Source organism: Micropterus dolomieu, linkage group LG06 (assembly GCF_021292245.1).
Source record: "Micropterus dolomieu isolate WLL.071019.BEF.003 ecotype Adirondacks linkage group LG06, ASM2129224v1, whole genome shotgun sequence".
Classification (NCBI taxonomy): domain Eukaryota; kingdom Metazoa; phylum Chordata; class Actinopteri; order Centrarchiformes; family Centrarchidae; genus Micropterus; species Micropterus dolomieu.
This window is the reverse complement of record NC_060155.1, coordinates 21,399,637-21,414,907: the sequence shown is the minus strand read 5'-3', so window position 1 is coordinate 21,414,907 and position 15,271 is coordinate 21,399,637. Positions and strand designations below refer to the sequence as shown.

The 15,271-nt window shown below is 37.6% G+C and overlaps 2 protein-coding genes across 10 annotated transcripts; one reads left to right on the top strand and one right to left on the bottom strand.

Moving 5' to 3' along the window:
• Positions 1-1,003: 1,003 nt before the first annotated feature.
• mier1b (mesoderm induction early response 1b, transcriptional regulator) lies at positions 1,004-10,364 on the top strand. Of its 9 annotated transcripts, none has more exons than XM_046051886.1 (14): positions 1,325-1,513; positions 1,692-1,756; positions 1,894-1,918; positions 2,963-3,111; positions 3,342-3,527; positions 3,636-3,765; positions 4,357-4,424; positions 4,600-4,672; positions 4,809-4,960; positions 5,547-5,628; positions 5,708-5,886; positions 6,248-6,375; positions 7,906-8,033; positions 8,464-10,364. In XM_046051886.1, the coding sequence occupies exons 4-14, from the start codon at positions 3,010-3,012 to the stop codon at positions 8,778-8,780; spliced, it is 1,545 nt and encodes a 514-aa protein (XP_045907842.1). In that variant the 5' UTR covers positions 1,325-1,513; positions 1,692-1,756; positions 1,894-1,918; positions 2,963-3,009; the 3' UTR covers positions 8,781-10,364. The 9 variants fall into 9 exon arrangements, with proteins under 9 accessions (XP_045907838.1, XP_045907839.1, XP_045907842.1 ...); XM_046051884.1 differs by having other exon boundaries at positions 1,692-1,770; positions 6,329-6,375; XM_046051881.1 differs by having other exon boundaries at positions 1,692-1,770.
• Positions 10,365-10,904: 540 nt separating this feature from the next.
• Positions 10,905-14,581, bottom strand: LOC123973067 (UDP-N-acetylglucosamine/UDP-glucose/GDP-mannose transporter-like). The gene is made up of 13 exons (XM_046052922.1): positions 14,362-14,581; positions 13,167-13,200; positions 12,991-13,077; positions 12,805-12,872; positions 12,657-12,728; positions 12,486-12,554; positions 12,284-12,386; positions 12,101-12,193; positions 11,885-11,952; positions 11,723-11,801; positions 11,548-11,630; positions 11,406-11,458; positions 10,905-11,236 (listed from the first exon to the last, which is right to left on the bottom strand). Exons 1-13 carry the CDS (start codon positions 14,553-14,555, stop codon positions 11,226-11,228), a joined length of 1,014 nt encoding a protein of 337 aa, XP_045908878.1. The 5' UTR covers positions 14,556-14,581; the 3' UTR covers positions 10,905-11,225.
• Between the last annotated feature and the right edge of the window lie 690 nt (positions 14,582-15,271).

Genomic DNA, 15,271 nt, shown 5'->3' with positions numbered 1-15,271 from the left:
TTTAATACTTTGACTGTGGTATTTTAAGTGAATATAAAGTCTTATTGGAAATCTGTATTGTTATGAACTTGACATCTTTGGTTAGATTAGATAATGTTTGAGAGATATCTTTTCAGGATGCGCCTTCTAGTTTTTCCAGTAAATGGTCAATGGATCAATATTATAAATGCCACTGATGGGAGACTAAAACTGAAAGCCTGAAAAAGCATATGGCTCTGTTCTTTTTTGTGTCCCCTAGATTTTTTCCAGTAAATGGATCAATATTATGATGGGAGAATAAAACTGAAAGCCTGAAACAGCATACGCCTATGCTCTGTTTTTGTTTTTGGAACTCTATTCTTATAAATTCTAAATATAAGTGTCTAAAGAGAGTGATTAACATGAGTGCCATTTTAACTAATACCTAGTTTAAGTCTAACACATTTCACACATAGGCCTACCTATTCCTAGCAAACTGTTTTTTCTTTTTAGAACATATCAATGCATTGAATTGAATTGATTTAGATGTATTGAATCATTCCAAAATACGGGGTATAACTACTGTTTTAAAACTTATATATGTTTTATAATGGCATATTATTATAATATTATCACATAACATTACATGTTTTTTTATTGACAAGATACATACAAAACTCTTGTAGGGGACGAAAAAATATAAAAAATGGGTACAATACACTGTCTGTGCAAATGAAAGAAAGAGTACTTACAAACAACACCGAACAACAAAAAACAAACAAAAAACAATAAACAGACAAAAATAGTCAAGTAAAAAGGGTAAAGAAGAGAAAAAAGAAAGCCTCATTTCATACAGGGGGGAGATTTATCAAACAGTAGTTGCCTGGATATATCTTTTTCTTGCGAGGATTTTTTTTAAATCGTTTATGAACCATAAAAAGGAGGGCTAGGAATATCTCCACATACTACAATGGATGTGATATTCACCATAACATTACAATATAACTGCAACATCCCCTCGAGGCAAATGTTCTTTATACTGCAGGTGGGCGGGTCTCCACATCCGGGAACTACTGCTGACCCCTGACGTGACCCTGCAGGATAGCAAACATGGCGGAGGTAAGAAAGTGAAATAAATATTAGGGGGAAAAAATAAATGTACACCGGAAGACAGTTAGTTCAGTCGAACGTGTACATCGTTTGCGCGTTGTAGCTTTAAAACACGAAATTAAAAACCCGCCGTTTGCGTTGCTAGATAATAGCCGTTTCTTGACACAAACATGTTTAGTAAACTTCGGATTTAGCTAACATTAGCCGCGCTAGCTCCTACGGAAGGTAGCTGCGGCGTTAGCGATGGTACTTCGCGGTATTGTTTAAGAATACTTAACTATCCATATTAACGTGTTTTGTGAGACACATAGCGGTAGTTTGGTGCTTGGAGATATTTTACGTGTTATTAGTTTTTTGTTATCAGTATTTGCAGGCTGTTGATAACAAGCTTTACTTGGACGCGTTAGCTAAATAGATGAAGGAGAACTAGCTTGTAATTTGAAATGTAAGTTAGCCAGTTGAATAAGTTAATCTAGTGAGCACTCGGCTGTTGTAGCTAAATGTGGTTTAATGCAGGCGGTAAACACCACTGCAGCTATGAGATTGATAGTGTTGTGATGCTGCCTGTATTTTCCCTCAGGAAGTAGTGACAGTCTTTTGTTTCTTTCCTTGTAAAACTGCAGTCAGGTTTTAGGGCACAGGGTCGGGCGCGCTTTTCCTGAACTCCCGTTCATGACCTACTGCCAAAGTAACTTGACTATGTTAAGTTATATTTATATTATGTACAGCGGCGAATCGTTTTTAATTGTAACGTTACATCTCATGGGATATTTGCCTCTGAAGCTGTTCTTTAACTTTATTTATGTCTCTCTTTCCGTTTTGCAGCCCTCCCTCGGGAATTCGAGCCCAGGTACATAAAGTTGGAGCTGTTCTGTTGTTGTTTGAGTGGTGCCATAGGTTTGAAATCTATAATCAAACTTATATAATATATTTAATACCTAAAGGAACAATTTAGATCTGCACCAAAGTCCATAACACAGGGTTGTAGCCGGCCTTAATTCCCAAATTAATTGATTATACTTAAAGACCAGTTTAATCAAAGTATGTTGTGAAGTATTTACCATATGTTAAATGTTTTATGATGGTTTGGTTACACTAGGTATGTTTGTGAACACTGGTAAAACATGTTTTTAATCATTATTTATTATTATTTTTTTAGTCAAACCTATGTGAATATGTCTACAATATGTTTATTCAGGCTAGGGTTGGGGTAATAAGATTACAATCAGAAGAAGAAGGGCCTTTATTGTCAAGTAGTATTGTACACACATTGTATAATTTGTTATGGTTATTAGGTGCTAGACATAGACATAAACATACAGTTGACACACTTAGATTTAAAAATATATAGATATGAAATGAACAGATGTAAGTTATAAAAGTCTCATTGACCTATGTGTAAATATATATAATATAAAATAAAATGTAATACAATATATAAAATACACAATATACATTTGTCTACCATCAGAGATTTTGCCATAGTGTTTATACCCTGGTATTAGTCCGTTTAATGTCTCTGGCTGTATTAGGCCATTGTGGGCATGCGGGTATGATTCCTTTATGATAATGTTAGATGTAAAGGATTTTTGTTTCAGTGTGAGTAAGTACTTTGATTTTTGGCCAAAATAGATATTTCCATCTGGCTATTTTATCTGTAAGAGGTTTAATTGAAAATTGCAATATGCTTATATATATGTATATACTGATATTATCAATATAAAATTACATATACTGGGATAGAAGATTTTATAAATACCTGAATATATCTGAATTATATATTCAAACAAAGAAATTGTGTTTGGGCTTTGGCTGGATAAGTAAGTGTTTCATTCAGTCATATTTTCTGTCTAAATGTGCAATATTGCTTACATATTTGGGGTTACTTTACTAGGAGGTTCAGCAGGTTCCGATGACCATGATTTCGACCCATCAGCAGACATGCTTGTCCATGACTTTGATGATGAACGCACCCTGGAGGAGGAGGAAATGTTGGAGACATCAGATGAGACCAACACCAACGAGATTGAAGATCTTGCACGGGTGAGTTTTCATGCTTTGAGCTCCTATTTGGTTTTGTCAGCCTGTCTGGTAAAAAAAAATTGCTGTGTAGCTCGGCGGTTTAACAGTCTTATCAATCAGTTTGGTAAAAGTGGCAGGTTCCATTCCTGAGTTTTGCATTTCATTCTTTACATTTAGACCAAAATGATTTCTTTAGGATCAAATTGTGGAAGTTCAGTTGATTTGTTAACAATGTCACTATCTTTCAACAGGAAGGAGAGATGCCGATTCATGAGCTGCTGAATCTGTATGGTTATGGGGGCGGTTCACCAGCAGATGAGGATGAGGAAGAGGAAGAAGAACCAGAGGAAGAAGAGGATGATGATGAGGAGGATGAGGAAGACGACCTAGACAATGATGAAAGCAGCAGAAGCACTGGCGAGTTGAAAAGAAATGAGGTATGTTGGTTTCTTTTGGTTTTCATAAACTTATATTTTATGTGTTGAATGTTTTTTGTAATTTCAGCATTGTTTGCAACCTTTTTGTGTATGTTTGTATGTTTTCAGGGTGAGGGTGTTAAGAACTCATCAGCACAGGGGGATGAGGCCCAGGTAACCTCTGATGGTCGCACACGTTCTGTCAGGTCCCTTGGCACAGCAGAACTTATTCGCCCCCAGAAACTCAAGTACTTTGAAAGTATGTGCCATCTTATCTCACTTTTTTCTTGTTCTTTGCTTGTTGCAACTAGAAATTAAATGGTATGAAAGTTTCACATCACAATTATATTGACACCAATTATCATGGTTAGCATTGCGGTATTGTTAAAATGTTCTGAAAATGTTAAAAAAGTACTCATACACACACTGAAACCATTTTACCAAGCTACAAGCTATTAGCAAGATAGACAGACAGACAAACATTGACATGTTCCTTCATTCTGAGGTGCACACACATAACTTACCCCGCATTCACTATAAAGTGATTTTCTTTCATCAAGTTTCCCTCAGCACTCTTCTCAAAATATGACTTACTAACTTTAGTTGACGCTGGACAGTATTAAAGGTGAGTTTTTAAGCGTGGTGATCAAACATGGTTTTAATGATCATTCATATTTGAAACGGTAATACTAACCATCTGGAATTTTACTGTGGTTTATCATTAAACCTGGAACCGATTCATTCCTAGTTGCAACTACATTTTATGTGTTGATGTCTATATTAAAAATATATATTAAAAAATTATCTTGTGTTATTTAGCCGGTTAAATGTATATCATATTGTGTCTCAGGTAACAATGATGCCGAGGAGGAGTCAGATGAAGATGAGGACTATGTTCCATCTGAAGACTGGAAAAAGGTATGTAAGAACTTTGTTAATCCACTTGATCAAATTACATCTTGTTTTCATGGTATAAAGAAAACAGTCACAAGTGGACCTCTGTCTGTTTTGTATGGCGCAAGCAGGTGTCCTATTTGTAATACATTATGAAGCAATTGTCATCCAATCTAAACTGTGTTTTTTTTTCCAACAGGAAATCATGGTGGGTTCCATGTACCAGGCAGAAACTCCTGTTGGCCTGTGCAAATATAAAGACAATGAAAAAGGTAAGCGGTTGTCTGTCACCATCTGCATATTTAAGCTGTAACACTGTGTCCCCTTTTCTAGGTTCAAAAGAACTAAAGATGGTAAAGTTGACATGGTTGACATCACATTGCCTGTTTCTATGAACTTGTCCTGTAGTTTATGAAAATGATGACCAGTTGTTGTGGAACCCCGAGTGTCTTCCTGAAGGCAAAGTGGTGGAGTTCTTGACAGAGGCATCAAGGCGGACGGGAGAGGAGAAGGGAGTGGATGCAATCCCAGAGGGATCCCATATCAAAGACAATGAGCAGGTGACAGCAATTTATCTGTAGCTTGTACTGGAGGATGAAACTGGCCAAATTCTATATGTTTCTTATTGTGAGCCGAGCCCATGAAAGAAACAAAATCAATAGTAAACTGATTCTACTATTTTCTGTGTACCAAAGCCTAATATGGGGTATTTCTTGATACCATAGACCATCATTGTTGCCATGTCAAACATGGTCAGTTGTCACTGTAGTTTATTTTGAGTCACTAAATCTTGATCACTCTGTGTCTGAAATGCACAGTTTACTGTTGTTTGAGTAATGTTGGCTTAAGAGGACAGTGAACAGTTCCAGTGAAATATTAAGCCTTTTACAAAATGAAACTATATATTTTTGAGCCACTTTTAGAAATTTGCATCATGACTAGGAAGGAATGGGCTTGGGCCTTAATGAAACAGGGAAGTCGGAAAGTGTTGAGAGACTAAAACCTTATTTGGCTTTTCATGAGCTTGATGACAATAAGAAAAATGTTGAATGACGGCAGCATTATGCTTTAAATCGACTCACATTTGATCAATTATGTTTATAGCTTTTCATATGTTAACTTGTTTCAATATTTCTTTCCTTGTAGGCATTGTATGAACTGGTGAAATGTGACTTTGACACAGAGGAAGCTTTAAGAAGACTAAGGTTTAATGTAAAAGCAGCCAGAGGTACGTAAACAATCAAGCCACAGTGCCCTTCACATATTTACCATCACTTTTCTCTAATACAGCGTTCTTGGGTTAATAGGGCGTTCTGCACTTGGATCATCATTTTTTGTTTTTAAGAAGATTTTGCAGCTACGAGATTTAACACATATTCTCTCCGTAACAGAGGAGCTATCTGTCTGGACTGAAGAGGAATGTAGAAATTTTGAACAAGGACTAAAAGCTTACGGGAAAGACTTTCATTTAATACAGGCCAACAAGGTAAGACTCAGTGTTTAAAAGCAACATTAATTAACCATTTCTAATCACTATGTCATGACCATATATTGATAAGATTAAAATAATTTTGACAATCATGACAATGACTTAAAATGTATGTTGATGTGTTTGCTGTTATGTGGCTGTTTGGATGCTCAGGGTTGGAATCGGCTACATTTCAACCGTGTTGCATTTTGAGACAAATCAAATTAGTTTTCACAGTGTTAAAGTGTTAGATCGAATGACCATTGTCACAGACCCAAGCTATAATTTGATTTGTCTCTTATTTGGAATTGTACTGAATCTATCTCTTCAGATGATGGTAATAATGGTCATTTCATGTCTGCTGAATTAAATCTTTCAGGTGAGAACTAGGTCTGTAGGAGAATGTGTGGCCTTTTATTACATGTGGAAGAAGTCTGAGCGTTATGATTTCTTTGCACAGCAAACCAGACTTGGGAAAAGGAAATACAACCTTCACCCTGGTGTCACGTAAGTTTAAAAAAAAAAAGTATCAATTTAAATATACAGTTGTGAATGACATGGCTAATGTAGACAATAAATGTAATCCCGTTGAGGTTTGCTTGTGTTTGTTGTTTGTAATATTCCAATAGATGCTTAGTGATTCAAATCCACACTTAATAATGAAAACAGATTCTCAGTGTTTTTTATTGTTTTTTTTTGTGAGAGTAAGCCAGCTAAAGGTGGGTTCTTTTGGCAGACAAATATTATGCATTACACTTTGTGCAGATGGCATTTGAGTGGATTTATATTGACAATACATGAGCGTAATGTGGTAGGTTCATTCATGCGTGACTTTTAGTGGTACTGGGTAGGGCTGGGCAATAAAACAGTAATAATGATAATTAATGTGATATATTTTTCCTCAATAACAATATAACAAATGTTCAATAAAAGCTTTTTGTAAATTAATTTTAATCACAAATGAATTAATTATTCTATTAAAATATTTATTTTGTTGAGGAAAATTGTCTGAAAAAAGTATTCTATTTCATTTTAATTATGCATATTTTTTTGAAAAGATTTTATCACAGTTTAGAATGTTGTAGCTCAGGTTTGGGAAGTGAGCCATTGTTCGGCATCAAGTGTTTGTCATGTTCTGACCATAAAGAATGGTTTAAAACCACAGTTAACCATCTGGTTTATTCAACTTTCACACTGGACCAAAAATCAGCCTTCAAACTCGAAAGAAATAGTTATTTATCGGCATAATTATCAATATCGAATGATATGATGTGAAATTTTTTTAACGGGATAACATTTTTGGCCATGTCACCCAGCCTTAGTACTGGAGTGCTTTTACTTCAGTTCATTGCTGGAGTCTGTCCTGTGTAGAATCTGAGATGATCTATCACATGTGGAGTTAGGTCTCTGAAAACAAACAAACCTGAAATGTGGTGTCTGTTACTTTCTACTTAGTGCCATGGTAATGGTAAAACACAATTTACTAGCTTTATTTTCAAGTCCCCATTTTGTTAAAAGACAAGACAAAATACATTGTGCCTAAGGAAACATGAGAAGTCTAATGTGCTGTTCACAGGCAAGCCTGAGCACTGGGTAGGCACTTCTAAACTGATGTATGTGCATCTTATGTTAAATTAGTAAAAACTATATTAATTTTGTCTCTTACTGTAATTTATGGGTGTACTGCCAGGATCGAACATTACAGACAGGACCTTGTGTTAGTCCAGCCAAAGGAAATTTGGCTTGACAGATAATGTTGCTGTATGCATCACCTCCTGGATGTAACCGACATTACTGCTGATAACCACCTCAACAATCACAGCACCACACAGTTTCACAGCAGAGTGTTTAGATTGACTACTTGTTTTGCAACAAGAAGCTTGTATGAAATGCTAACATTTAGTGTACAGTATTACTGATATAGGACTCACCTGCAATTACTGTTAGGTTAGAATAAAATGATTTACTACATGCACTTTGCTAGTATTTAAAACCACAAGGTGTGTGTAACGGCTTGTGTGCTGCTGTGTCTATCAGAGACTACATGGACAGATTACTGGATGAGACGGAGAGCGCGACGTCTAGCAGGGCGGCGTCACCTCCTCCCACCACGTCCAGCAGCAGCGCCAGCCACTCGGAGAGGGAAGACGGCAGCAGTCAGAACGGTGAGCTGCTGCTTTAGTTTATTTAATCTTTTGCCCAGGTTTTAAGATGTGCGTGAGGTGTGATCTGTGTTTTAGCTGTCTGCTTTAGTTTAGTTAATCTTTTGCCCAGGTTTTAAGATGTGCGTGAGGTGTGATCTGTGTTTTTTGCATCTACCCCATTACTTTGGAAATGGAATTGGAAAACAAGCATTGACAAATTACATTTAAACATGTCAGCAACAATAACTGTTTGCATGAATTGTGTCCTTATTACTGTGGATATCCCACATTGTTCAACACCACACCTCCATTATATTCAGATGAAAGCAGAAATATAAGGGACCAATACCTCAACTTGGTCAATCAATCCAAAAGCATCTGCATGGCTAGATACTATTCCAGTTATTTAGGTCATCCAATGCTTTAATCACTTTTCATCGTTCTTTGGCAGGTATTGCAAGCCACAACTCAAGCCATCCAGTGGATGGTGCTCTGCTGCCCCCAGTGAATCAAGTCAAACCTGAGTCGGTTCAGTCCAACGGGCCTTCTCATCCGTTAGTGGAAGCTCCTCCTCCCATTTCCGACCACAACTCCAATGGCTGCAGCCAACCCGGTGCGCCCAGCCACGACCAAAATGGTTCTCTGGAGCCTCCGCTGGACCACAGAGACACGGCAATATCACATGAAAGGCCGGCGAAGAGATGCAGGACGGAGGCAGAGCCGCTGGGCCAAAGTGAGGTGGAGCCATCCAGAACACAGGAGAACTGAAGGATCTAGATCTCAGTGATGTTAGCTACTAGACACTGAATTGGGGTGAAACATCTTTCCTACTTCCCCTCTTGTGGGCAGAGGTATGGGGTGAAGAGGATGATTAAGATGAGCCCCTCATGGCCTGTGAGCGCAATGTCTCCTGAGAGCAAAGACTCTTTAAAAAGGTCAAGGGTCACTCAAAGAACAAAGCCAGCCAAACTGCAGCTGGTCCTCCAGGAGGGGTAGTGGCTGCCCCGTCTCCCCGTCCCTCTGACACATCCATGTACTGACCACCGGCAAAGCTTGTCCCAAAGTACCGCAGCTCCATCGTGTCCTACAAAACATCTTCTACCCATCGTCTTTATTCTCTTTCTGGAGACTGACTGACAAAATTTTGCCAAGAAATTCCTTTTTCTATTTGTACTCAAAGAAAATAAATCACCTGTGATATTTTTTTACACAAGAGATATTTATATTTTTTACCAAAAGAAAACTATGATGGGTAGTTGCCGTTCAAGCTGTTTGAACATTTGATGAAACGGGACATATTGTAAACGATTGTGTGCTCAAGTTCATAAAAAGAGGCAAAGCAGGCAAACACAAGATGAGCAAGGCTGGTGCTGTCGCTGGCCCTCTTTCGTTGCACTTTGATTGTATGTTTGTCATCTTTATTAATAAGGAGTGGTGTTGAAACCCAGCAGAAATACACTTTCACTCCTCTTCTGAACCCACTCTGACTTTTGTCATCCATCTGTTTGTTTGATTATGATAAATAAACCAATGGGTTAGTCCCCCCACTGGTTTGTTTGTGTAAAGCAGCTGACATCAGTGATGTCCTGTATTATATAACTCATCATGTAGAAGATCGCTGTATTTTTGGATTTTCATGGTCAGTGCTTTGCTCAACGCTTTTGTTTTTACTAGACAGAATGTCCGTGATTTTTAATGTAAACTTTGTATAGATTTCTTACCTTGAGCAGCTGGTACATTTTTTACAACTGTCTGTTCATCTCTGTATTTTCTCGTCTTCCTTGTAGGCCATGCTTTTTGTTGAGAAATTTCTGAGATGGATGTAATAAAAAAAAAAAAAGTAGCCATTCCTCTTTTCCCTCTGTTTGGCAGTACTTACCATTCCTGTGTGACCGTGCTCAATCGGCTCAGTGTTTGTAGCAGAGAGCCTCATATTTTGTCCATAAAAACAGCACCACATTGTGGTTGAGTGTTCTGCTTGTCTTTGATTTAAAAACTTGCGCTGACTGAAAGTGCTCAGTTTTAATCAATATTTACTTTACTCAGTGGCTTCAGAGCAGTGGGTTTCCAGCAGTTAAACAGGCCAGGTTGCCATTGGGGTGTGACCTTGAAGACGGTCATTTGTTTTAGTACAGTAGCTGTGTTTTGCGTTATACTCCAGCTTTGAACTAAACATTCACAAATTAAGATAAGTTTGTCTCAGATAATGTTGATCCATGTAGTCTTTCCTTTCCTTTTGTTGAAAATGATTTTTTTTCTCTGTAAATGACAACATGAATAAAAATTAAGTGTATTCCAAATCTGGCTATGAATGGAATAACATTGGCTATATTTAATAAATGTATTAATGAGTCTGAGTTGTCGTATTGTGAATTTTCAAACTGCACACTTGAATATAGCAGAAATGCAACATTTCACAATTAGCCTCAAAGACATGCCTTATGTTAAAAGACTTAACAGGTGGTTGAGATCTTCTCCATCATGGCCTTCAAGTAGCCTCTTACTACTTTAGTGACACTGTAAGAAATGGGACAAAACCCGTAGTTTTTGTTCTGTGCAAAAATGCATTATTTGTTCAACTGAAGATAATATGAAGCTTCAGCAGTCCTGAGCTAGACAAATCACGTGGGTGTATTTGCCTTTAGCATTTTTTTTTAACAGTGTTTTGTCCCAGAAACAAAATGTGTAAGTGTGGAAGATGGGCACTTTCAGCGAAGACTTATTTCAGCTGAACTTTAGAAAGTAGTTTTTGCCCAGAATGGAAACTGGGTCCTTTTATAACAGAGTATTCGGGTCAAGAAAGGATCAATTAAAAGCCTCCACGGAGAAAAGGGAACAATAACTCAATATGGCATGTGAGTACTGTGTTAAAATACAATAAAACAAATCCAAATCTGTCCTTTAATTTTATTGATTTCTTGAATATTAAATGCCTACATGTTTATATTTAATCAGTGAAATATAATTATAAAAAGTTAAGGCACTAAAATTATTTACATAAAAAATTATAATTGTGTCTCAGAAAAGTCCTTTTTGTGATTACAGACAAAATGTGCTGACAAAATACAGAAAATACTTAATAAATGTTTATAAAACATTTCAACAGCATGTTTTAAAATCGATGTCTCCACATACGGTTCACAGACCGTATGAAATGAGGCCTGGATGTGCGCAGTTCTTCAGTGACGGGTCGTGACTGGTTGTCGACGTGGTTTATGCCTTTTCTGTTAAATTTGATGCAAAACATTTCAGAAACCTGTAGTATGTTCAATCTGTACACATATTACAACTTATTCCACACTTATAAAGAAACACTGGGTAACCTGGGAGACAAAATCTGATAAAAAAATTTTTTAAAGAGGTTTTGATTCACATTATTTGAATTATCCTTACTTGTTTGCTCCTGTGTGAAAATGATATGTGAGTACACCAGGCTCCCAGCAATGCTGTGGGAAACAAAGGATAACATAATCGGTTCAAAGACAAACAAAAAGCCAGCTCCACGACACGCCTATTGAAAGGGTGTCTGTCTTACCTGATGTTCAGACCTATGAAGTTAGTCCAGGTGAATATGTAGTCTCCACCAAACGCCATTCCGATGTAGGTCACAAGGATATTCTGCAGGAATCACAGACAGACTCACTGAACACACCTGCATTCACAACTCTTCTCGGACCAACAGAGAGCGGGACTGGCATGACATGACTTGCCTTAATACAGCCCACGATGGAAGTGGTAAGCGCTGAGTTGTGCTGCGTGCACAGCATGATGGAGTACATTAAAATAAAGCTGTAGCACACATTGAAGAAGGATTAGACAACAGCAGCAATGTGGGATATTATCTATTAACAAGCGATGGATCTAGAATTTACCCCATGACACAGGAGAGCACAAACTGCACAACAAACAGTGGATCAGACCATCCATTATACTCCAACCCCTGTACTCAAACACAAACACACACACACACACACACACACACACACACACACACACACACACAAACAAACACACACACACGCACACGAGATTATCAGCACTAACACTAGTTGTCGGACACTACGTTATAAACACCAAAACAAACTTACCGTATGCAAATCCCCTGAGAACCAAGCGTATGCCACAGTAGGAAAAACCATGATTAAAGCATTGTAGTAGAGGAGCCCATATTTGCCCAGCTCCTATGGGAACAACAGTGTTCAATACAGCCCTTTAAGAAACAATGCAGCAAAGAAGCAGCACACACACAGAGGTAGCACGAGTACTAGCACCTTGGAATCAAGTTTCTGCTTCACGTACGCCCCGCTGGCTGCTGTCAGAACATTGTTCAGCATTATGAATATGTATCCTTCAAGGTCAAAGGCTAAATCATCACTGCAAAACACAAAACACGTCAAAACACGTGACGGCATTCACACACATGCCGCCTGGATAATGTCGGCGTACAGCTACACTTGTATGTGGCCATCTCACCTGGCAGCAATAAAAGCACCAAAGATCATAGTAAACACTGTGAGCTTAACCGGTGTAGAGAACGTCTTTCTGTGAAAAGAGGAAATGGGATTGCAGTTATTAAAATCATCATTCACAGGTGCAAGAACATTCTTGTTGAATGGTGCTGGGGAAACGTGAAGCTCAACTTACTTAAGCAAGAGTCCCTCAAACACCATGGTAAGACAAATACTGAACCTTCTCAAAACTGTAAACATAGGTAAACTAGGGAAAAAAGGGAAAACATGGTTTAATTTGCTGTTTTATTTCATATAATAATTAATAGATAACAAGCTCTTACTTGAGTCGTTGTGTCCCAAAAAGCCCTGATATTTGATTGCCAACATACAGCAGAGGCAGTGGAAACATCTGGAAAGACACACAAAGACATGAAATATTAAAAGCAGCAGGTTTGATCTTTAATATGAGGGTCTTCTTACTATCATGTGTTTGAGTCCAAGCGAGAGAAAGTACTTCACAGTCTCACCTTGCGTGGTATACTCAGATCCATATCTGGAAACGAGATAACGCCCAACAGCTTCCCAATCCTCAGAACTACAATTGTAGCCAGCATCTGCAGAGTTATTGAAGCAAGGAGAGACTCAGTTTATCAGCTCTCTGTTTAAGTGAACAGGAAGTATCTGTGACTCAAGACAATCTCACCTGGCCGATTCCGACACATGTTGACGATGGAAATCTGTAAGACATTGATGTAATGCAAGTGAGGAAAGTGACTCAATAATGCAAATACTCTGTAAAATTTCATTAATGCTGCTTCCTATTTGTAGGTCAACCTCTGGTTCACTTCCAAATCTCTCAGAAATATTTATGCTAGTTTGAGGGATTTTATCACATGAGGAAAAGTTTACTTTCTGCAATTACATATACACATGTAAATGTAGCGATTCACCAGTCATTTACATAAGTTGTTTTTTAGGGCTAATCCCGACAGTTTTAGACCAAATTTGACAAAAAAAAGGATTTTCTGCACTAGCATTGCATATTTTGCACTAGAAAATATTGGAAAAAACAGTGATGTTAACTGACTATGTTTATTTTCTAAATTACTGTACATCAGTACAATTTTGACTGAGGTACTTGTACTTTACTTCAGCACTCTCGTAGATGCTACTTTATACTTCTGTAAAAATAAAACTATATTTGAGGGGCAATTATTGTGCTACACTACATTTATCTAAGTATTAAAGCTACCAGCTACTTTAAAAGGTTACACTTTTAAAAGCTACAATACGCATATAAAAATTGATGCATTGTTATACTGTAAATTAAACTATCTAACATTATATAAATCGGCCAACTTAAAATGAGCTCTACTACTAACACCTAGAACATTAAAAAGCTGCTTACACATTGTTGTCTAGTAACAATAATCCTATTATTATACTATATAACACTGACAAGGGTCATTCTTTTAAAGAATAAATATGACATAATAGTAAATTGTAAAACTGAATTTAACAGCAGCAAAAGTAGAGAATTCAGTGAAATCACTCAGTTAATTACACAGCATTATCTATCTAAAGTTTGCTAACATTAGCCACTATGAGCTACTGGTCATACCAGACCAAGTAAGGCTGCTGCAACTCAGATCACTGAATGGAGACAAAAATGTACATAGCCTAGTTTGGTTGGTGGTCAGTCAAAAATGGTCAAATGCTGGCTATGGATCTGCTCAAAGTGTTCACACACTCTTCCTGTCCCAAACATTATGAAGAAGACAATTTTAAAACTGGTCCCAGTTTGTCTCCTCCCTACTCCACATCCACGTGGTTGAAACTGCCATGGGTCAAGTGTCCGAAAAGAAGCTTCCACTGTTGCTTGTACTTTGTACCTTTACCTGTAGCTGGTGAGGACGCTTTTGTTGACAACAACGATGAGAAATGAACTGACTCCGTAAAATCCCGCAGCCAACAGTTTCACAAATACCGTGGAGCTGTCACCGGATGCGGCGCTCTCGGTTCTGGATGAGGATCCCTCAGGTGACAAGGTTCTGTCGCCGATCTCCTGTCGACGTCTGTGGAGCTCTGCCATTATTTACGCAATGAGTGCCGATTGAGTTCAAACGGAAGCCTACGAGTCCTTCTGCACATGCGTATAATTACCCAATCGAAGCGACAACGGAAATGTAAATACGTGAAACATCTTGATTCAGCTACACACTTTGATCAATCAGGAAGATTTAGCACTTTGTATTTAGCTTTCTAAGTTATCAAAGGGTAACCTCATAAACTGAGACTGACAACGTCTCGAAATACCATGTAACGTCTATTTTAATTGTACTTTACATAAAAAGCATTGAGTTGAGAACCGTTACCATTTTTGAGTTGTTTTACTTCTATTTAAAGGCGTGTGTGCTCTAACATTTCACCACTGAAATAAAAATGTGTACGACTTATGAAACTGTAGCCAAAAATGCAAAGTTACATTTGCAGGAAATACACAATACAAGCGAAAAAACTTAAACGAATTTAACTACCCTCGTGTCAGTTGGTTTAATATTCACAGTTGCTACTTTATTAGGTACAGCTAGCTAGATGTTTGTTTGAACTCTCAAGTCGCAGACTCAATTAAATGGTTATTATGGAAAATATAGTTTTTGATGCTTCTGAGTTAAATTAATTCTATCCAGCCAGTTTTATCTAAATTTGCCTAAATATAAGAAACACTTATCGATTCAATTGAAAAGGTACCTCAAACTACTGCCTTTGTGAAAGGTAGGATTTATTGCAGGGACTAGTTTTAGCTAG